Source organism: Triturus cristatus, chromosome 8, assembly GCF_964204655.1.
Source record: "Triturus cristatus chromosome 8, aTriCri1.1, whole genome shotgun sequence".
Classification (NCBI taxonomy): Eukaryota; Metazoa; Chordata; class Amphibia; order Caudata; family Salamandridae; genus Triturus; species Triturus cristatus.
Window position 1 is genome coordinate 1,471,039,557 of NC_140591.1, and position 23,058 is coordinate 1,471,062,614.

At 42.3% G+C, this 23,058-nt stretch overlaps 1 protein-coding gene across 4 annotated transcripts in view; it reads right to left on the reverse strand.

Moving 5' to 3' along the window:
- Positions 1-23,058, reverse strand: part of FCHSD2 (FCH and double SH3 domains 2) — a 490,271-nt gene that overhangs the window by 190,482 nt on the left and 276,731 nt on the right. For all 4 annotated transcript variants that reach the window (XM_085623302.1, XM_085623300.1, XM_085623301.1 and 1 more), the window contains exon 8: positions 16,533-16,661. In XM_085623302.1, coding sequence (XP_085479428.1) covers positions 16,533-16,661 — 129 coding nt within the window. The remainder of the gene's footprint in view (positions 1-16,532; positions 16,662-23,058) is intronic.

A 23,058-nucleotide genomic window follows, 5' to 3' on the forward strand; every position in this document is an offset into this window, starting at 1 on the left:
CTGAGTCACGGAAGTTAGGAATGTAGCAAATATGCCCTGCTGCTGCCGGTGGTGAATCCTAGTATAAATGTTACATTGTAACACTTTGCAGCCATAGCTGCAGACTCCGAGACGGCCCCAGGAGCAGAGTGCAGGGCGCACTGCCACTCCTCCCTCCAGCGTTAGTTTCAGTACAGCTCAGTGGTGCATGGTTACTAGCACTCCTGCTTAACAGCTCAGTAGGCGCTATATATGCGTGACAATGCATTTCAGTGCGGTGATGTGGATCACCACACTGAAATGCGTTAGTGTCACACGTGATGCATGATACTTGGCAGGACTGACTGGATTATCATCTGTGATCCTCGCCCTGTCCATCGCCACTACGTTAATTTGCTCAAAGAGTCATCGGATTTTGGCGTTTGGTTTCCCATCTTGTCAATTCACCTATGTGGTCTTCAGCACTGCACTCTGCCCACCTTGTTCTTTCAGCCTTTTGATTCCCGCTCGCTTTGTTGAGCCTTTTTGTTTTGGGGCTTTTAATAGTCCAGGCAATCACGGAGTCTGTTCTTCTTCTGTTCCCTTTTTCTTTCATCTGGGTATTTTACAAAAGCAGAAGTGGCGCAAGGATTTTCAGATCCTAGACAAAACAACATGGCCGCTTGCCTTTCTCCAAGCAGAACATCCATTTTACAGTCCATTTGAAACAATATGGCATCCACTTGTGGCCATCTGTGATGGCCTTGTAAGACAGTTGCCAACCACAAACATAATCCTGAACCAACACAGGTGTATAAGTAGCACACCTGCAAGATCATTACACACGTAGCAATGCAGTGGCAGCCAACAAGCACGTGGACAGCCTCTTTTCCATTCGACAGGCTCTACTCAGTACTATGTTTGGCTCACATTCAAAGTCGATCAACATGCAAGCGCCCTACGAGCATGAACTGCGGAACAATGCATCATTGGTGACATTCCACCCAGCAGGGTCTGGTCAACAGTGAGGCTATCTCCACCAGCGGTGCACCTCTGCATGCGCCCACCTCCAATCTACCAGCCACCCTCGAAAGACTAGTATGACCATATGAATAGACGCACCACAGTGCTTAATTTGTAATTGTAGAAGGCCACTGCAGTTTGCACCACCCATTGCCCTTGCCAGCGCTGCCAATGACAGTACCAACACAACTCCTTGCCATCACACTCCTTCAAGTGTGACAATTCAGACTATTCTAGTGCCCTAAAGTTATAGGAATGGCTTAGGGCGCAGGTACTAGTCATTTTAAAAGTAAATTGGATTCATAAACAACTGTTGTACTCATTTCTAAATTAGGCAAAGAGCGCCATCATGTGGGACACTTTCATATGTCCCGGTGTTGACAATTAAGTGCCGGTGCCGAGCACCAGAAACCACTGGCTCAAATTAAGCACTAACGCACCATAATCTTAAACCAAAATTAGTGGCAGTTTTTTTATTAGGGCCTCGTGACCGCTAAGTGGTTAAGATGAAGAAAAAAAACATCTTCAAAGACATATCACCATTTAAATCAGATCAACGATTTAATCCCAGGACTAGGTTCATGGGAGCGTTTCATCATAATGCTGATATCGTCCAAACTAGTAGGATGCTTGAACAAGTATCATCTACAAAGGTTTGAATATGGATATGAAATCCATTTGCTAGGAACACCATAAGTCAGGCATGAAATGCAACATAGGGCTCTGGAAATAGGTTCTCATATCCCAGAAACAGAAACCATTCTGTGGGACAGGAGACACTCTAGACACAGAGATTATGGTGTCAAATGCGGCCACGTCTTAGACATAATAAAGTCTATTCATCCCTAGCACTGACTAGAATAGTTCGTAGATCAGAAGGAAATATGTTTCTGTTCCATCTGGAATATAAGTTATATTATCTGCTATATAAAGGAGACAGTTAAACAAAGACACCTATCAACAGTATTGAGATTTACGGTAGAATTACTATAGCGGCATGATTAAATTCTATCCAGGGTTTTTATAGAATCCTAGTGCTACTGCGTGTTGGATTTTAAGAGAAGGGAAATGGAGGTGATGGGGAAGAGGAGGGCAAGGAGGTACGTGTTTCACTGTATCACATGTGCGTATATTTAAATGGAATTGGGATGCCCTACAGACATACATTGGGGGAGATGAATATATTTTCCTCTTTAAGTCAAGCTTTGACAATCTTCGATATAAACAGTGCAATACCCCAAAATGCAAATGAACATGGATGAAGACTGAGATCGGTCCTGTAGTTTTGACACGAGATATCCTAGAACATTTAAAATCTTTTCAACAGCTGGGAAGGAGTTAAAATGCGTGATCTGGGGACTTAAACGCTGACCCTGACAGTTGGATGTAATGGAGCTAATTTGAACTACAGACGAGAAGCTATCAATGCACCAGAGACAGAAATTTTTTAAGTTGATGGACTGCTTTTGAGTAGACTTGCTGTACTACCCTGAGGGGTGCATGATGTTTGCCTTTGTGAGAGTGCATTCATAGAAAGGCCCTGTTGGCTGTGTTAATGAATTTTTGGTATGCGGAGAGACCAGTTTATCGCAGCTCAACTACACCTGTTATTGTTTTTACTTCTAGGATTGAGCAAGAAGGATTCAATGATTCGTCTCGCTGGGGAAGGGCTGCTGAGTGCCACTCATACCAACGAAAGGCAGTAAATCAATGTACTGATATCAAAGATTAATCGCAAATCAGATTGTCTTTTGGTATGTAAGGGGAGCTATGAAGACCTACTTTGTTTGAAGCAGAGCTGACTGTTAAAGATCGAACGTAAATGCAACTTTGCTCAGAATGTTATTTTAATTAATTCAATATAACTAAGGAGTTATGGTGAAGGCTTATGATCTAGGTGTGACCCTGATGATGAGCAATGACAAGCAGGCATTATTCCAATTACAGAAGGTCACCACTTCTGGACAACTATCCTGAAAAACACAACTACAAAGCAAAGCTTCACTCCAACAAGAGGTCCCCAAATCAAGCCCTCACTTCAACTAAGGGGTCCACAAACCCTCATCCCAAAAAGAAAAAAACACAAATCAAACCCTCATTCCAACCAAAGGGTTCACAAACCCTCATTCCAAAAAGAGAAAACACATTAAGCCCTCGTTCCAACCAAAGGGTCCACACACCTACATTCTAACAAGGAGGATCACAAATCAAGCCCTCGTTCCAATATGGGGGTCCACAAATCAAGTAATATTATGATTACAAGGGTATAATAGAGTAGAAGAAAAAAATAAATTTTCAGATTTATATCTGTAAAATCAAAGGGCATATGAAAGGCTGGAACATCATGGCAGTGTTACAGGGGCAAGTAAACAGGATTATGGGAACAAACATGGGAGGGTATACGCGTCGATTTTGACCATCGTTATCTGGCGAGCATAGCGGTTGAGATGCAAACAGAACAGAAGCATAACATTAGCATCATTAGATGTAAACATCCACAGAGTGGTACAGTAGGTGATAAATGAAGCAACACTGCCCCTGAGGTCTTTCGTAAAGGAGTTGATAGAGGCGAGTCTACAAAGGAAGCAGGTGGAGGGGATAAGAGACAGTACTGGGCCCCCAGTTGGTTCAACCAGGTGAACTCTTTTCAGCCCACCTTAAGAGTAGTAAGATGCACTGAATAGACCCCTGTAACGAGCAAGCGGGGAGGAGACCCAGTTTCACTAGGCACCCATACACGATCGGACACAAGATGCCTACCAGAACTAATAAGGACTTTGATATTTTTCTGTCATATTGGCAATACAACTGAACGAATGTTACATGGCTATCAATGACATTATAAAATGTATATTGTGTATGGACATTGAAAAACCAATAAAAAGGTTTACCAAAAAAAAAAAAAAAAGAGACAGTACAAGGCTTTGCTTTCAGATAGAGACTGATTAGCTTCACATTGTTTTTGAAGACAGGTTTTGCTTTACAGGGAAGCCACAGTTTGCATCTGGTGCAGCAAGAAAGAGAGGTTTTTCCATCAGTGTGAGAGAGAGGGACTTAGAGTGGCCAATTTGTGAAGCCAATGTGTTAGTCGGAAGAACAAGGGAAGTCAAGCTTTGTGTGCAGTGTATCTGCACAGAGATGGGTAGTTAGCACAGGCCCTGACATATTATCAGTGCAAATTGAATCTAAGACATAAGCCAGAAACAAAAATGTACAGCAAGGCCTGTCTGGTCTGCCTTTTTGATCAAGCTGAAGTTCAGTGTATTCTTTTAGAATTTTTTACCTACTGAATCTCTGTTCAGCCTCAGCATTTTAAGTAACAGAAGCATCGGTCATTTACAAAGCCACAAAGGCTTTACGTAATAATGAGGTGGCGACTTAAATGAGGTTGCTTGTCAACAGACAAGGAAGGGCCCGCTAATGCAGATGTTAAGGAGAAGAACTATGAATAGACGTCAAAATCACAGCAACCTCATGCAATCACAAGGCAGCTGTGCAAGCATTCCGGCTGACAACATTACCGCGTCCCACCACAATCTCACGTAGTTATCCACAGGGCCACAATTAGCACACACTAATGTAGGTGTATACATGTGCCAATGGCCACAGTCAAGCCACAGCCAGGGGCGCTGGGTGGCGCCTAAAGTCAAATGTCTCAGACTCAGAAATAAGAACTATTGATCTTAAACGGCACTGTCGATCCCTTGAAGGAGGAAAACTTATTCTATAGTCACTTAAAACCACTGCAATAAAACAAAGCAGATGTGCATATAAATTAAAAATAATTGCTAATCAATATATTCTTCAAAATCTATTATTAGCTAGATCTGCATTGACATTTTTATTCTTCTTGCAAAATTTAGAGAATTTCAAAGGCATGAAATTTCACACATTTGCTTTTCCGGAGGGGATTACGTTTAAGCAAAACATATCTTGTTGAAGACTGGTTTAAGCAGAAAATAGATCCCTGAAAAATGGTTCATGCACAAGATAGTCTTACAATAAATATTTTCTCCTCGAGCCAATCACCACGCCATTATCAAAAGTGACTTCTGAAAGAGAGGTATGTCCAAGATATCCTGGAAGTGCATTTTGTGAAATGTTTTCCAGCTTAATTTTACAGAATGTTTTGGGGGTAAAATTAAAGCAAGTTTGCCTACCCAGAGCTACGTTACCCGAAGTACAACCCCGCCCCCCCCCAAAAACACAGTACCCTTCAAAGATGAACACTTTAAAGAATGCAAGCAAGTGTGCAAACAAGGCACTTTTCTACAAAGCTAAAGAACATTCACAGGAAACCATACCATACATAGAGACTAATGACAGAAATAGCTGATGCACTAAAATATACCAACCACAGAAAGTGCACAACAGCCCTCCCACACACATTTACTTATCCAACTCATTTTATAGTCTAACAGCAGTACCAACTGGAGCACATAACAGCTCTGGGGCTATAAAATTAGTGGCTCCAGCTAAGCTTCTGTAATGGGCGTGCATATACACATTGGGCCTCATCAGATTTGGCCGAATAAAATTGGTGCAGATTGACCACCGGCTAATATATGATTACCGGAGGTTCACAAATTGGCAGGTGTGGAATTTGTGACTAATTACACGTCAGCCAACTTGGAATGGGCCATAACACCCTAATCTTGCAAGGCATTTCTGACTGTGCAAAAGGGCATGTGCACGGTTTGCTCCTGTGATTTGCATCCAGTTTTATCTTCCGCAAGTCACAAGAGCAAACACCAGCGTTTTGCCCATCCACTGAGGTCCTGTTTTGGGTTCTAATGGAAGGTTCCACTCCTAAATGAAAACATCACCAAAATGAAAGCTTCACAGAAATGAAAGCAGAATAAAAAAATATATATATGCAACTAGAAATGTTGCAATGGTTTAGTATAATAGGGACATTATAATATATATATATATATATTTTGCAGAGTTTTATATAGCACAAACTTGACCCGAATCCAATCAGGTATCAGAGCGATTTACATAGCACCAGTTACGTTATTCTATTTTAGGCACGGGGAGATTAAGTAATTTGCCCGGAATAACAGGATGTTCAGCGTCATTACCGAGACTCGAACCCAGGTCCCCAGGTCGAGCGCCCTAGCCGTTAGGCTAACTCCTCTCCCCAATATATGGCATTGAAATGTCACCTATATACTTCCCCAATATAGGGCGTCGTTAGTTGGTGGTGCACTGTTCTGGGTCTAGACATATACACCCTCAAACCATACCATACACAGTTTGGCATATTTGGGGGCATTTCTGAAACCCATTGTATTGCCTGCTTCTGTCGGTGCCAGTTGTCTTCGCATAAAAACACATCGCTCCCAACAAGAACTTCTGCTGTTTCAAACAACATCATTGTGTGTTCGCAGCATGGCTCTAAGTCCAGTGCAGCTGGTATTGAAGTGTAAAGGGAACATACATCAACGTTCACCATATGCATCCCCAGTTTGCTGATCAAGTCACAGCTAGTTACATAGATCTTTAGTGTCCTGCATATATGATGGTGAACTGGACACACAGCTGCTAAGGTGCCTTCTCACAGATTGGGAGACTATTTCTGTTGGAGATCCAAACTTGGGAGACCATGGAACAACCAGGGGGAAGTGGTCGGTTTGTGTATTTTCTGTAACAAAAATAAATAGATGAAAGGGTATCTAAAACGTGGTGCGAAAAGAACCTGTATTCCAAACCTGTAATAACAACAGTTAACTCGCTATTTCATTAGTATGGATGGAGACTAGCCATGATGATAGGAATTGTGTTAGAGGAGAGCTTTTCATAGTGTCATGTCATCTGTTTGTCGATGCATGTCTTTACTATGTTTTACAGATTTCATAAGGTCCAATGTCTTTATTTGCTCTCAAACGCAGCGCAGGTGAAAGCACCGCAAGATTCCCCCCCACAGACAGCATAGGTAGAGCAGCAAAAGAAAATCATTAATAAAAACACCCATCAACACTCTAGTGTCCGCTAGATATTAAAGATGAATTTATTTCGCACACACCTGTGGCTATAATTCTGCTATAGTAATTATACACAACAGAGGCAGCCCACAACCGCCTGGAACCAGGGGTATATAAACAACAATCAATACTGAGGTTCCAGATTGAACATCAAATTAGAAAAGCAGTGATGACTAAACAATAGAAATCACATGAATCATCAATGTTAAAGAATACTGGCAGACTCGCATAAATAATTGTACTAAGATTCATACAATTAACCAGTATCCGAAAAAAACAGTGCTCGGTGCGAATGATCACACTGGCAATACACCAGTGCAGTACTGTGAATATATTACAGAAGGGCAAAGGATCAATGGTAGAGAGACAAAAGGTTGTAGATTTCCCAGGTCGTCAACAATCAGTCTTGCTCACAATGGCATGAGTGTCGACAGCGTTTCGACCAGTAGTGACTGAAGGGTCATCATCAGGACCAATGGAATGACGTGAAGCAAGAGCAGGCCCGATCTCTGGAGTGTTAGGTACGCCAATAAGGACTACATCTGAAGCACACAGGGAGGGCCTGAGAGACAATCAGGATGACTTGGCTGCAACAAATTCGCTGGGAATCTGAACTGCTGCAAAAGTTGGCATTCATGCACCTGTCTCATCAGATCAGGATTCTAGAAACTAAAATCTATTATTCAAACACAAGTGAGAAGACAAGAGACAAAGTATGCCACTGACCAAAAGCCTTGTTTCTCCCTCTTACTTTCTCTATGTGCCTGAAGTAGAATATCCAAGAATGTAAATGATGCTTAGAAACCGAGTATTTACTTTTCAATGCAAAAAAAGACCTGCCAATAAATAAACAACATTTTTTATCCGGTAGCCGAGTCAACTGCTTCACCTTCTAACAGGTTCACAAGTTAATTACAAATAACACAATTATGTTAAAAAACACAATACTGAAGAAATTTTAATGCAAGAAATTTCATGAAACTCATGAATGCATTTTTACTTTTGCTACAAATAGAGAAGCCTTCAGCAGACTTATCCTTGCAGACAAAACGCTGCTGTTGCATTTAGTAGGAAAAGTCGAAATTTCAAGGGTAGGTATTGAATTCATAGTATGTCAGCCAGTGAACATGCAGCAGCACAGAAGAGGATGAGTGCACCATGCTCACACCTATGGGCACAACAGCATGATATGATGCACTGTTTGTAAGTAGCATGTGTTTGACCCATACCCCACCTCTGCAATGCCAAAGCAACAGATCCCACACCCCTATGGAAGCTAAAGTGCCTCCAAGACAAAACATAAAAGGGCAGCATGTCTTCAGAACGGACATCTCACAAGGTTCCATTGTGTGTCATAGGGTAAGCTGGTGGAGGGCAAATATCACATGGTAGGAGACAAATTGACCACAAAACCTCCTTGGACATCAGCGCCAACCTCAGAAGCTTTTATGTTTTGTTTTTTGGGGGGTGGGGGGGTAAGAGAGTTAGGAGCGAGTCTTAACCCATGTGTGCTGAGCACTGAGCCACGCCCCCTCTGTTGTCTCGCGAGGTCCATCCACAAATGGTTACAGTAATTGGCACTAGGCCCACCACCCCACCAGAGATCACCCCTGCCCCCCACAAATGCTACTGTATGCTAGTGTGACTAAAACAACTAGCAAAGAAGAATCCCTTCATCAAAAGTCAGCAAAAGAGCAAATGAAGCAGCACAGCAACAGCCGACAAATCAAACTTAGTTTGCAATCTTTCATTTTATTATGAGTGCTCAAAGAAGTGATTCACAACCCTCAATGCCTCTACCCAACCGAGCAAAAAATAAAAACACGAAAAACACAAATTACCTTCTTCGATAAATCGTTGTTGCTAATGTTTGCAGTGTTATGGAGGTCGGTGCTTACTTTACAATTAAGCAGACCAGATGGTATATATTCAAAATAGTAGAGCGTTTTACAACAAAAACAAGACTTGGTTAAAAAGGTAAGCATAGACAGATATTTTGGATGCTTCTAATCAAAATGAATGCAAACCTCGTTCCTCTTCCGCGTGCAGAAAAAAGCTCACATTTACCCTGAAATAATTAAATCACTGGGTTGGACCCTAAGTAGACGTCCATTTTTTTCTAGGTGGGTAAAGATTAGGTGAGGTCTGTGGCAGTCGGTGCCGCCTCTCTCCTGGTCGCACCAGCATCACTCGGGATCCTTGCTGCCCTGGCCATCAGAATGAGCCGGAGGCTCCATTAGAAACATCCCTGGGAAGTGGACACCAGGGGCTCTATTACATGACGTTCTCTGGGACCGCAACATGCATGTGCGCCTGCTTTCTGCACCCCCAGGGCACCTTGGTATTACTGAAGGGCAGCAGTTTTTCCAGTCAAGAGACCCTTGTTTCTCTTGGTGCTCGGTGACCAGAAGATCAGGAATATGCTGAACAATTCCACCGCTTCCCAGGAGCAAAACTGTTTGATTACATTGATAAATCCCATCCTTCTAGGATGACAGAGTTGAGTGCCCCGTACTAAGATGCTCTTATATGGGAGTGCATAAGGGAGATCATCTTTTTTTCCAATTGTCACTGAAAGAGATTCCTGCCTTTGCCCATAATTGTATTCCAACATTATCTCTCTTAACACTTTTAACATCTATTCAGAGCTTCCTTCTGAGGCTTCTCATTACCAGTCGGGTGCAACTATTGTGCACCTATGACACAACACAAATGGGCAAGTTGGAGGGGAACCATTTGATGATGTCAAAGTGCATCCTCCCAAGTAAGTTCACCACAAGAGTACTTGGCAAACCCTCATAATTTCATGACACTACTTGGAAGTCCTTGGGATTACCTGATTGGAAACACAGAAAGTGGGGTTCCCAGTAAAACGGACAAAAGCCCTCGCTCACGGGGTCATGCTTCATCATCGGGCTCCTCCCCCACTGTAGAAGTCTGTGATATTCATGGATGGCTCTATTTGGAGCTCTTTCGTTGGGGGGTAAGTGACGTATGCCTGTCTTTTTTTTTTAATCGTCCTTGGGGACCTGACATTAAAAGTGGAAAACGGTGTAGACGGGTGATTTTGTGTAATTATTTTATTGCTCACTCCTTATCACATGGTTACTACCACAAAATTCAGACAGACTTTATGAAGATATTCCCTGGTATTATGCCAACATGTTTCTGTCCAAGTTTAGGGTGCAATTGAGGCATTCTTCAGGACAAAGCCCCCCCCCCACCCCCCCCAAACCCTTATTGTGAACCCTATCTGTCTTGTATAGACTCACACGTCTGTGTGATTCTATACATTGTACCGTTTGCACTACCACAGTTCAAGAAAGATGCCTGGTTGCCTTCAGCACATCATCTACTATTTGTGAAATGGCAATCTCAGAAGTACAGCCGCGTCTGAAGCCCAACTGTAGTTCATCAAGTAGGTAATTTTCACTGATAAAAGTGCCGTTTCACTACACAGCTCTCCTAGGAGAGGGAGGTTGTATACAAGGCTGAAGCCCTGAAATCCTGTGTTTTTTATTATTGGTTTTTGTGAGACAGATTGTTTTGTTTCATCAGTCACTTCTAGCCTCAAGGCGCCTTGGTACGACTGCTAGGCTCACAAATACCTCATTCACAATGCTCTAGACAATTCATATGGCCAGAGATGTATGAAACAGTGAGCAAAGGTGTTAGCATGATGACTTCCAACAGCAACATGGTGGTTATAGTAATTATAACAGGTCAAGATAGCAGTGCAAGGCCACTTTCAAAAAAGCCCTTATAGTGAGAAGCGTCAGATGAAAAAGGATGCAAGTGAATCAAGATCCACAGCTATGAAGTATCACACCAGGATGGAGGCTTCAGACAATCCTGAGATTCCACTCAAAAGCAAAAAGCATGATGGGACTTGTAGTCTCAATACTGAAGTTCTAGGAATCGTCTTCGAAGTATGTAACTACGTGCCCCAGCATGCTTAGTGCTGACAGTATAGAACTACATACACAAATATAGATTACGTTTCCCGAAGAAGAAATTGCTGAAATTTAGCCGCACTAATCACTCTGATCCAGTCCCTTGTTTGAATGCAAAATGAAGAGGCCCCGTTCACAAAGAGCCTTCCGCACTCATGGCGGAGGCTCCTCAGTGGTGGCGGGATCTCTGCACTCGTGGCCAAATCTGCGCAATGGGAAACTGCAGTGCGACTAGCCCGCCACAGGTGCGGAGATCCCGCTACGACTGTGGAGCCTCCGCCGCGGGTGCGGAGATTCCACTACGGCTGCGGAGCCTCCGCCAGGGGTTCCAAGATCCCGCTACGACTGTATGGAGCCTCCGCCGCGGGTGAGGAGATCCCGCTACGACTGTGGAGCCTCCGCCACGGGTCCGGAGATCCCGCTACGAATGTGGAGCCGCAGATGCAGAGATCCCGCTACGACTGTGTAGCCTGCGCTGCGGGTGCAGAGATCCCGCTACGACTGTGCAGCCTCTGGGTGTGGAGGCTCTTTGTGAATCGGGCCACAGTATTTTGATTTAAAATCTGAAATATTTAAAGAGGTACACACATGCACTGACTGGTGTCAGAGAGGTAACCAGCAATGCATTCCAAAGGACGATAATGGCACACTAAAAGGACACAGTCCATTCTAGTGGCTGCTGAAGGCCAATCAGAACCGCACCTGTGCCAAGATGCCAACACACCTTGAGATGTGTATCTTATCAAGTGCTTAATTTGTACAAAGAAAAAAAGTAAGTGTCTGCATCACTCATCGCCCCTGCCAGCGCTGCCAATGACAGACCCAACACAAGTACTAACCGTCGCACTGCCACAAGTGTGATAATTCAAACTATCAAAGCCGCCCAAAGCTGGTGTGAGCAACAGATATGATGAATTTTTAATGTATATTAACTTTTAAACACTGTTGTGCATATCTCAAAATTTGACAGACAGCGCCACCATGTGGTGGACTGCCAATAGACCCGATGCTGACAATTAAGTGCCGGTTCCGAGCACCGGAAACCACCGGATCAAATTAAGCACCGATTCTTATCTGATTTTTCAGGACACTTACTGCATCTATTATTCACTTCTGAGTTGACACAGCACTAGCCTGCATAACATTACAAAATGTGTCATACACTAGGATAGTGTAAATACTTGGTTGTATAGTCTTGCGACATTCAACCTGCAGCGTAGAAGAAAAGGACCTTTCAAATGAACTGTAGAGACCTGCTTATTGGGTCTCGCACATGAGGCAGAAGGGAAATACACAGCGATGGACTACTGTTCGACAATGAATGCAAGTTGTTTTAATTCTCATGCAAGAATATAAACCATCTGTAAGTAAACTAAGTAAGCTTAAGTTACAGGGGGAGCACTTGCACTGTAGTGCATCACCAAAGCCTTCCTGGATAAGTGAAATAAAGTCGCACCGACAGTGCGCATGTCACAGAAGTCACAAAGGGGCGTCATGTACCTGAAGAGGGAGGTGGCCATAGGTGAGCTTATTAATAGAGAAAAGTTGTGGATTTTTCACTGCTTATGACAGCATCAGGACCACGCCCAGTCCTAAACATATTACATGTGCTGAACATACCCATTTGACACAGGCAGCACCAGAGGACTGTCATGTGCCAATTTTAGATTTCTAAACAGAATAAAGACTTTTTTTTCCCCATTAATGACACCATCCTGTTACGGAGGCTCTGGCGCTGTCAGCATTTTCAGCTGTCCAAGTACCCTTTGTAGGCCTTGAACAGGTGTGCCCCGGTAAATTCCCAATATGTGCGATATCTACCTCATCTAACGGAATTATGTGTGCGCAAACTCTACCACACTCTGTACTTACCCAATGCAATAAAATCTGCAAACCCCAGATACATTTCAGCAGGTCAAACCTGTCAATAGTTAGTAGGGGAAAATGTCTGCTAAAAACAGATAAATGCAAATTTGAGAGCTGTAAATGCAAATTCCACACACAATGCCTCATGTGTGAGAACACAACCCGCATTGATCGATAATTATCGCAACAGATAAATTCAGAACACAACACTGTCGGATTTCTTTGGGTGCAATAACTATTGCTTGCCAGACGGGGCACTCATCCAACACGTCAGAGAAACTAGGTATACACTACAGTACATTTCCAATCCCCACATAGATTATGGAAATACCACCAAGTAACATGGGCAGGGGTGTAATTTTTGGCCAGGGTTTTCACTTTTAAAGTTGCTCCTCTCATGTTAGACACTTTTGCAGAAGAACCTCAGCTATCCTAGCAGAAAATTCAAAATGCAGTGATTCTCCGTCACTACTGGGGCGGGAGGACACTATGCCACCACAGTGATGGCTAGAAATTCCAGTGCAAAAATATTTTTCCAAAAACATTTTTTAACTCGACCATAACTCTACTGAGAATGGTTAAAAAGTTAGTAAACGTACCAAAGTGAATGGAAGACAGCGGTGCTGTCACTATTTTCGAGATGTCCATCGAGGCAAACAAAGTAACAAGACACAAAAGATATCGCCGAAATGTTATTTACACTGTGGGAAATGCAAGGAGTTTCACGAAGTAGCAACAACTACTCCTGTAGAAATTCTTAAACAAAATGTGACGCCACTACTACGATTAAACTATCCTAGTAGATAACCAGCCCGCTTCTACATCTTGCACGTGACAAGTCAGTCTCAATAAGCAACAATGCCTTCTTTTCATGGAAAAAAAAGTTTTTTAAAACCTCCCATGAGGCTGTGAGTCCCTGAATGCGGACAAGTTCAAAGGAACAGAGCTGGTATGCAGGCAACCTGACCCCAAGGATATCAATTGAGGTTTGCTCCTAAATTAGAGGAAATTTATATGCAATCTTTATTAGACAACAGATGGCTCTAGTTCCTACAGCCAAAGACTTATCTTAAATATTCACCTTTCCTAGTCAACTGCAGTGGTCAAGGCTAATTTTTGCAGGTTTGTAATTATTGGATGCAAGGTTTTACAAAGTGACCTTGTAGTAATCCTAGGTAAAGCATTCATGCCAGGCACTCGCATTTATAGGAAAACTTCTCAGTCAAACCATGCTCCCAACTTCTACATTATGGTCTGGAATGTACTACGACGTCAACATCTCCCCATCTTTAACACCCCCCCCCCCTGCTAGTTGCACACATGCTTCATGATTTTCGAGAACCACTGCTCTACGGCAGGTTTTGGTATTTAGTGGTGCTCTTGGAAAAGATCCTACAGCCGGAGACAGCTACATAGCCTCTGCTAAGGCTTAACGGTGTTGCCAGACAATCTTTGGCTACTCAGGACGGCTAACATTTTCCTGGTCCACCCAGGATTTTGGAACCCACAGCCTTTACGGCAGGGGCCCAGACAAACTCTTCTAGATCACCATGTACACAACTATCTGACGTGCAAAGCCTTCAGCTGTTTTTGTACCTCTTTGACTTCAATCAACCTGTTCTGCGGTACTACACAAAGATTGCTACAACTGGTTTGCTATATACATATATTCTTCATAGAATTTTAGAATATATTGTATTTTACTGCCAAGTTGTTCAACGGGGCTGGTAACCTGTAACCAAACAAAGTTGGCATTAAAGATCAGATTTGGGTCTGTAAAGGTCCTGTCCGTCCAGAGCAGACATTCACAAACAAGCAGACAAAGAGAACAGCAGCCAGCCAGCCAGGCAAACAGACACCAATAAGGAGCCCTATTATGACAAATATATGTTCGCTAGAGCTAGAACTTAAAAAAAATCAAGAAGGAATTTACTTAACAGGGTTTTTTCCTTTATGTATGTTATCGTTTGTTTCCCACTTCTGAACTGATGGCCCACTTTGCCGCATCACCAACGCTACAGGTTCACCTGGTTCGGCGTTATGGGAAGCTGTGACCATGATGTTTAAGAAAATAAAGCCACAATTCTTGCATGGCTATAACAATTGCATTGCGAGACATGCCAGAGTGTATGGTGGGGAAGAAATGGTCGGTCCTATAACCTCACCAGTGTAACACACTAAGTCCACAATAATGTAAAGTACATGCTCCCCGAGTACAGACACCATTCTAGCTCTGTTGTTTAGATAGTGAAACCAACAGATATCCTTCCTGTGAATGCATTCACCCCCTTTTACACAAAAGTAAATCTATGAAAGAGTAAAACGGCAATACAACCCACAACGGCCGCCTAAAGTGGCAAACAAAAAAGGAAGCAGGCATTCACTTTCACTTTTAAATGAGGAAGGACACATTATGAGTGGGGAAGTGGTACAAGTGGTTTAGCAGTAAATCACACTTCTCTTATTTTAAGTGATAGTCAAAGGAGAAAAACTTATTAAAAGTTATTGAAACATTTTTCCAAAATGGACTAGATTTGCAAGGTTATCGGTGAGAACATGGAAAAACTAGTATGTCAACATAACTATTGGGTTAATAATGTTGGTGAATGGATCTTGGTGGCATTGGCAATAGTAGACATGATAGCATGCCCACATAGAAGCAGCTTGGCACATGAACTTAAATTATTTAGAGCAAAGTTAAGATCAAGCTGCTGCAGCACAAAGAATGACATTGATTAGTTTATCACAGAGAATATGGAATGAACCCCAAAGAGCAGGTCTAACAACCAAAGTGATCATGACCATATAAGCTATCATACTGGTAATAGTGACCGGGAGTGTACTTTTGGAATGTGGGTGCAAATAGTGACTCACTAGCTGAAAGATCATCCTTCTGAAGTGATCATACCTGAAAAGATTAGTCTCTTCCCCTGAGACCAAAGCAGAAGATCTACTGTGTCAATTATACAATGATTCTATTAAAATTCCTGCCTTGACTACCTCTCTTGTCACATAAAACCAAAGTCCAGAACTATATAATGGGTCGTAAAATCGGTGAAACGGAAGACTTGCTAATATGGGAAACAATCACCCGTGTGGTTTCACCAAGAAAACCAGACTGCAGCACAATTTGATGAAAAACTTAGACTTATTAAGAAAGGACAAGTAAGCACAAGACAAGCGTGCAGGCATGTGATTCTGACATCAGCAAGCCATAGCTTTGACACATTTTCCAGTCCTCCCACGAGTTGGCCATGTTCCCATACACTGGTAATTAAGGGGCCTGCACAAAAGAATGCATGCCTTCACTATCACAGAACAAAACAGACGAAGCACAATCTTAAAGCTGCCATTTCAAAAGCATCTAGGAAAACTAGTCTGCACCCCCGTGTCAATAACTATCCAACACGAAATTATGGTCACATACATGTTGAATGTTCCTAGAAAGTTTACAAACTACAATCAAGATGCAGCAACTATAAATCAAAGTTACAGAGGCCATCCACAAGTGAGAAAGAATGATCAGGAGGAAGATGAGGGTAAAATGGAGACATTTAAGCCATTCCTAAAGCAATAAAGTGCAATACATATCTTTAACAAAAAAAAAGATCTTGATGGCCTGGTGCAGAGTGCCATTACTAGGTTCATGGCTACAGTCAAGATAAAACACAGGCAAATATTTAAATTAGAATTCAAATGAAAATGTAAATACAAGTTAAAAGGTAAAACATGGGAGCAAACTTACCTTCATTATGGTGACCAGGTCTGTTTGGTAGTAGCGGTCTTGGTGCGCATTAGCCGCGGCAAGGGTCAGGAGATAGTCGTTCCTGGCGTGAGTCGCTTTTGAATTGCACTCTGACCGTCGTGCTTTTAACTACATTTATAAAGCAAAAACAACCTTGTAAACTTCAAAGTGAGACTTCAAATTCTTAAAAATCAAAATCATGAAAAACTAACACAAATTTGCTACCCAGCAATCTTTCATAACGGTTTGAGACTTTTTCATCTTTACGATGTAAGTGGGTATAACAGAAAAGCTTTTTTTTTGCATGGAAGTAACATCTGTACAAGGCAGAATTCCCACCTGACAATGCAGAGGCGTCATCTACAAGCATGCAACTTTCCAAGCATTGTGTTCACTTGTTAGTTCCTGCAAGATGCATGAGTAGGCATTTTCAACAGAGGTGGACAAGCAGTCAGGGAAATGTAGTGCCAGTGCGCCGACCACCCACACAGTCACAGCTTTGTGAATATTCACAAATGTTCCCAATGCATTATCAGCACTCCTCTGCAAATGAAATCTGATTAAATGATCCAGATCAAAGCTCCGCAGAAATTGTAAAGGGGGTGCATCAATATTTTCGATTTTCACAGCGAGTGTGTATGAAAAAATTGATAAATCATAAAAAATCTCTAAAGGAAAATATTTAATTCAAAAGAAAGATTTCATAATGCACAAATGTATAGTCTCAGATAAGCATGGAACCACAAATGCTGAAAGCAGGAAAACAAGTGTACCTCAATGCAGTTACAGAATACTATGTCCTTATCTATGCACCTTACAAAATGCATAGGTTGCACAAAGACAGACCAGCATTCATCTGCACATCATCCTAGTATTAACACATCATACCATGAGTAAACTGTGAAATAATGTGGTGCATGTGAAACTACGTGTTCATACACAAGCACAACAGAGTCCAAATGGTAAAATGATAATGGTTGTTACCAAATGGAATTCCTGTGCTTATGAAGAACTTACCATAAACATATCAGAAAGAGGAGGCAACGTATTGGGCATAGATGAGTGCAAGTGGAGGTAGGCGGGGTAAACTAATACATTTTGAAACTTCTTGAGAAATAGAAAGGACCTTAATTGATTGAACAAATGTTACATAATTCCAAGATGACTACTCCTGGGCAACAGAAGGAAGTTAAATATGAACCCGAGATCCCTACATCTAAAATCCCTACTGGCAGTGCTTAATTTGACCTGGTGGTTGCAAGTGGGGCCCACCAGCACTCCTGGAAGGTGGCACTTATGTTTCTTCATCAGACCGTCACCCTGAGCAAGACAAAGAGAAACTCAGGAGGGGAAAGAAAGAGGAAGATGGAAAATAGTAACAAAGAGAAAGTAAGGGTGAAAAATAACAGGAAAGAGTGGGATAAAGAAGCAGGCAGTGTCTAGTGTCTGATAATGGATTATATTCGAAAAGAATATGAATTTTAATATCAGTTCATCCTTTGTACAGTCAGTAGTCAGTGACAAATCCCCCCCCAACCCACCTCCAAACCACTGTTAGCTGCTAAGCATAATAACCTCTTTCCGATTAATAGCCACAAACTCATCAACCTCCTGCATGGCCTACATTCAGGTGGAATTACAAAAGCAGTGCGCTACTTGTGACAACAAATTTTTATTTGGGGTACACCAATGGAACGGGATAACTACATTTGGCCGTTTGCTCAATGCATTCCTAAAAAAACTCCAAAGGCAATAATACCATCTCAGAATTTAATTTAAAAGCCTATCCAATTTCTGGCTAGTAAAGGAAAACATCTCTAGGCCATATTGAAGTAATATTTGTTTGGCCTACAATCCAACGTACTCGATTTGCCTAAACTCTATCAGATAGTACGCGAGAGAAATAAAATTTTAGATAACAGTATCCCAACTTTCCACCACACGGTCAATCGCGTTCCCCACATCCGTAACATGCACATCTTTAAACGGCATAGGGGTATGCTCACAGGGCAATACACATTTTTTTCCGAAGAAGGTTTATACCAGTAATCAACTCTTTCAAAGCCCCACTGTCATACATCTTGGTTTATTCTAAATATGTCACTGACATGGTGTAGGTCACATATACAGAGAAAAACTGAAAAATCCGAATCCCACATTTGTGAAGCAGCAAGTTCAGGTTGTCAAGAAGCCAGCCTAGTGACAGGGAGGGTGAGATCAATGGGAAGCTGGACACTGACAGAAGAGCGGGCGAAGAGGAGAGAAAGGAGATATAAACAGAAAAGAGTGAAGGATGACAGGAGTAACAGCTAAGAGTTAGGTAAAGAAGTAACATGTTCAAAGAGTAGAGGAAGAAGGTGATTAGAATGCACAGGAAAGGTGAGAAGAACAAATTTGGGGTGAGGCGTGACTATACAGCTGCAATATAGGAATGATGTACACATTCAAAACAAGCACTGGCAATGCAATAAGTGTGGCTTTACAGGAATGGTGTACAATAATAAGGAGATGCATTATTAGTAAATAGCACGGGAATATGTATGTATTTGTGTAAAAGCAAAGAACTGGAGAATAATATTGAAATTAAAATACAATGTGACCGTTGCACTGTCAAGCCAGACCCAAAAATCCATGTAGGTTAATGATTGTCCTACTCCCATCTGTGCTGCTGTCAGAGAAAAAATATAAATTCCCTAGTTATCTAAGGCACATTTACAGCATTCCAATGTCATGTGTGTGCCCCTGAACGTTCAAGGTCAGTCAGCTGGACAAATAAACAAAATGATAACAGCAGCGTGAAGGGCAAGTACTTTCTTTGTGGAAGCACACAGCTTCTGCCCAATCAAAACATGTACTCCTGTGCTCGCAGCATGTGGGAGGAGCCAAAACCCCTTTCTAGTGATGCTCATATAATTGTAGCCAGACCAGATTATGGGGCTATTCCAATGAAGGGGTTAAAGCTGCCATGCTGTAAAACATGCCTGGAGTAAAATGTGGTAAATAAAGCTGTGTGAGTGTCGTGGACATTGCTACAGAGCACAATGTGCAACTAGAAAGATTTGACTATACTATGCAACATTAACCTGCTCATCAGAGAGTAAGTACCAGGAGAATTAGGCACATAAGAAATCAGTCTCTTAATGTCATTGACATTGCTAGTTTCACAAACCAGCTCGCTGATAAAAAAAAAAATACATGACTAAATAGCTCCATTTTAAACATCAACAGGAAATGCCTGTTTTTAATTAGCTGACGCAAAGCCAAGCTTTTCGAGCCTTGAAGCGATAGATTTTTGTCTCGCAGAACAGCCGGCTGCCCAATTCCATCACAGCGAACTCTTCTGCTCTGGAAAGGACTACCCAAGGCGCGGACACAAATTTAATTTTAAAGATCTGCCTCGAATGTTCAGATCCAACATGAGCATCACATGGCCAGTCACAAAGTCCCAGGTCTCCATCACTATTAAGGCTATTTTGGTAACAATATATTCTGCAATTCACCCAAAAAGTCAACACACTATCCCCATGGAAGTCTACTCATCAGGAAAGCACCCTGTGTTTTCTTATTGAGAATGGAGGCACATGAGAAGCAGAGTTCTGTATTTACTGTAAGACACCACAAACACAGTCCTATGGATTACTGCTCCCCTAAGATTGACTAATCCTCTAAGAAGAACTTCCAAGAAGGTCCATGCTGTGCTCAAACTAATCCCCTCACTTCAGTTTCTTGACTTTTTCCTCAAGTAGAAAACCCACAAAACCAGTGAGAAGGACACTTAGGTACAAATCTACAGAGAAAATTATCATATGGAGCACAAGTGTGTAAACAACAGTCACATCACTGACAACATCAGGCAAGTGCCCATTAGAGCAAGGAGAAAAGATGGGGATGTTAGTAGACGGAGAGGTTATCAGGGAAGCCTGCCCAGTGTTTGTAGCACACACCTCTAGTTAAAACCATGAGGAAGTGTTCAAAATACACAGATTTATCCATGTGAGATCTCAGTAAAACACAAAGAATATGGACATGGTCTTTACACAGCGAATTGGCCCATCTATTAGAACTGGCTTCTAAGAGGACATTAAGACATGCACATGCGATGAGAGGAGCCTTGAATCCAGGTGTGGACCTCAGGCAAGGACATGACCACTGGTGCAAAAGCCTACACATTGAAGAAGCACTTCACTTGTAATCTTTTTCACGTTGAATTTGAAGTTTCCTTTTTACGACCCATTTCTTATTTTACATGAAACCAAGATTAACTATGGATCCAAATTGGGCCCTTGTCCTAAATCCATAAGTCATTACCGGGACGAGATATAAATAAAGCCTTATTTAGTTTGCCCAATAAAATGTACGACCAGTAGCGAGTACGCTTTGATCCACGATCGGCAATGGGTGTGCCTTCTGTGTCGGTTGTTAAGCATGCTAAATACGACTTTATTTATGATATATCGGCCCGGTAATGACTTTTTGAATGAACATTAAGGTGTTAGATACAACTTTGGGATTTTTTATTGGATATATCAAGATTTATTTATTGACCAGCCGCGTCGGAATTACAACCGGCGGAGTGATTCTGTTCGATGGGAAGAACAGAACAGCCCTGAAGAAGTCGAGGGGTAATCCCCGCACGACGAAACACGTGTTGGCTGGACATTTTTCCCTTTGTATGAATATAAGACAAAGAAAGGACCACATGACTTTTCACTGACCTTTGTGCTCCTACCTAGCAATGCACTTTCATTCTGAACACCAACAGCGTGTGCATGGGATAATCTGTTGACTTTTACTTAGAGGTTCTTTGATCATTCATAACTTGTGGGTTATAGGGTGTTTTTTCCCCTACCTATTGCACCACACATAAAATTGAATCAGCTTATTGACGCAAATTTGCCAGGCGCCAACACTTCCTATGTCTCCAAACACCCCAGGAACACTAGTGTTGGTTGAATTGTTTTAGTAGCTGAGAGCGGTTATGGAGATAGGAGGTGAACCATATCAGGACCATGCCATCTATTCCAAGACTATTTTGGAGTGTTCCAGAGGCAGTTTGTGATTGATCACATCAAAGGCTGCCGATAGGTCTAGGCAGCATCTGTCAGAGTCCAGTGGCTTGTGTATGTCAGCCGCTATGTTCAGTAGGCCTATTTCTGTGCTACATCCTTTTCTAAGACCTGACTGGAGTGAGTCGAGATTATTGTCATCAATGTGTTGGGTGAGTTGGAAAAGAACACATTTTTGGGGTATTTAGGCTAGGAAAGGGAGGTTGGAGATGGGCCTGAGTTGTTTAGGTGCACCTGGATTCTTCAGCAAGGGAGTAACTTGTCCTAGTTTGAGGCAGTCAGGCATCAACCCATTACTCAGAGAGCTTATTTTTATTTTGGTCCATAGGAGTAAGAGTGTGGTACAGGCTTTTAGTTGGGAGGCCGGAAGAGGATCTGCGAGGTGAAAGGAGGGCTTGGTATTCACAATCATCTTTGAGATGACGTCCTCCTAGAGTGTGTTAAATGACCTCCATCTCTTTTGTGTCGTAGGGGGTCTTGGCCTTGTGTCACATCCAGAGCACTTAAAGTGAGAGGCCGTCCTTGGTGAGTTCAGAGAGAGCGGTGGTGCCCTGGGTTGCTCCCTTCTGAGGGGAGGGTTACCAGAGGATGGCAGTGTGATAGTCTAAGGAGAGTTTGATCTTCGAGATTTTATCCTTATTTAGGTTATCGCAATGTTCTTTGGAGACATGGGGATGTGGTTTTACTGGTTTTGGGGTTTGTTGTTTAATGATAGGGAACAGTTATTTGGGGCAGTTTTTTCCTTTATCTAGTGCTCTGCGTAAGAGAGCAGCTTTTTTTTTTACAATGTGTTTTTTATATTTTCTGCGTCCAACTCTGAGCTGTTGAAGGTGGTTTCAGTTCTGGTTGATCGGAAACAGAATCATTTGGTGGTCCAACCAATCGACTGGAATGATGTTGTCGATATTTATTGCTTCCTTGTGTGCTACTACGCTTCAAGGGTTACGCCTCAGGTATGAGTTTGTCCTCTGTAGGGTTGGATCAGGTTTTTGCTGAGAAGGAGATCGTTTATGGATAGTAAGAGAGCATCGTTATCATCATTCCAGTGAAGGTTGAGGGCGCCTAGGAATAGGTAATCAGTTACGATAGGTGTTCTCCAAAAGGATGTGTTGCCTGGTGGGTGATAGAGTATGTGGCATTTCGTAGTTTTGTTGTTTTTCATTCTTAAGGTTAAGCTGATATGTTCAAATATGGGGTAGGAATGATTCTGTCACGTGGATGTTTGTCTTGTCGATAATAGCAATGCCACCCCCAGTGCGATTTTCCCTTGATGATCGAGAAACCAGGTGGACTGGTAGGTCAAGGATAGGTTTAATTTTGCCATGTTTTGACGATGAATGCGATGGCAATGCCGTAGTTTAGAATGGCTTCAGCTAGATCCTTTGCAAGATAAGTGGCTGATCTGCAGTTTATGAGCATGCAGTCGATGTTATTGCAGCCGTTAGGCTTCTGGGGAAGGG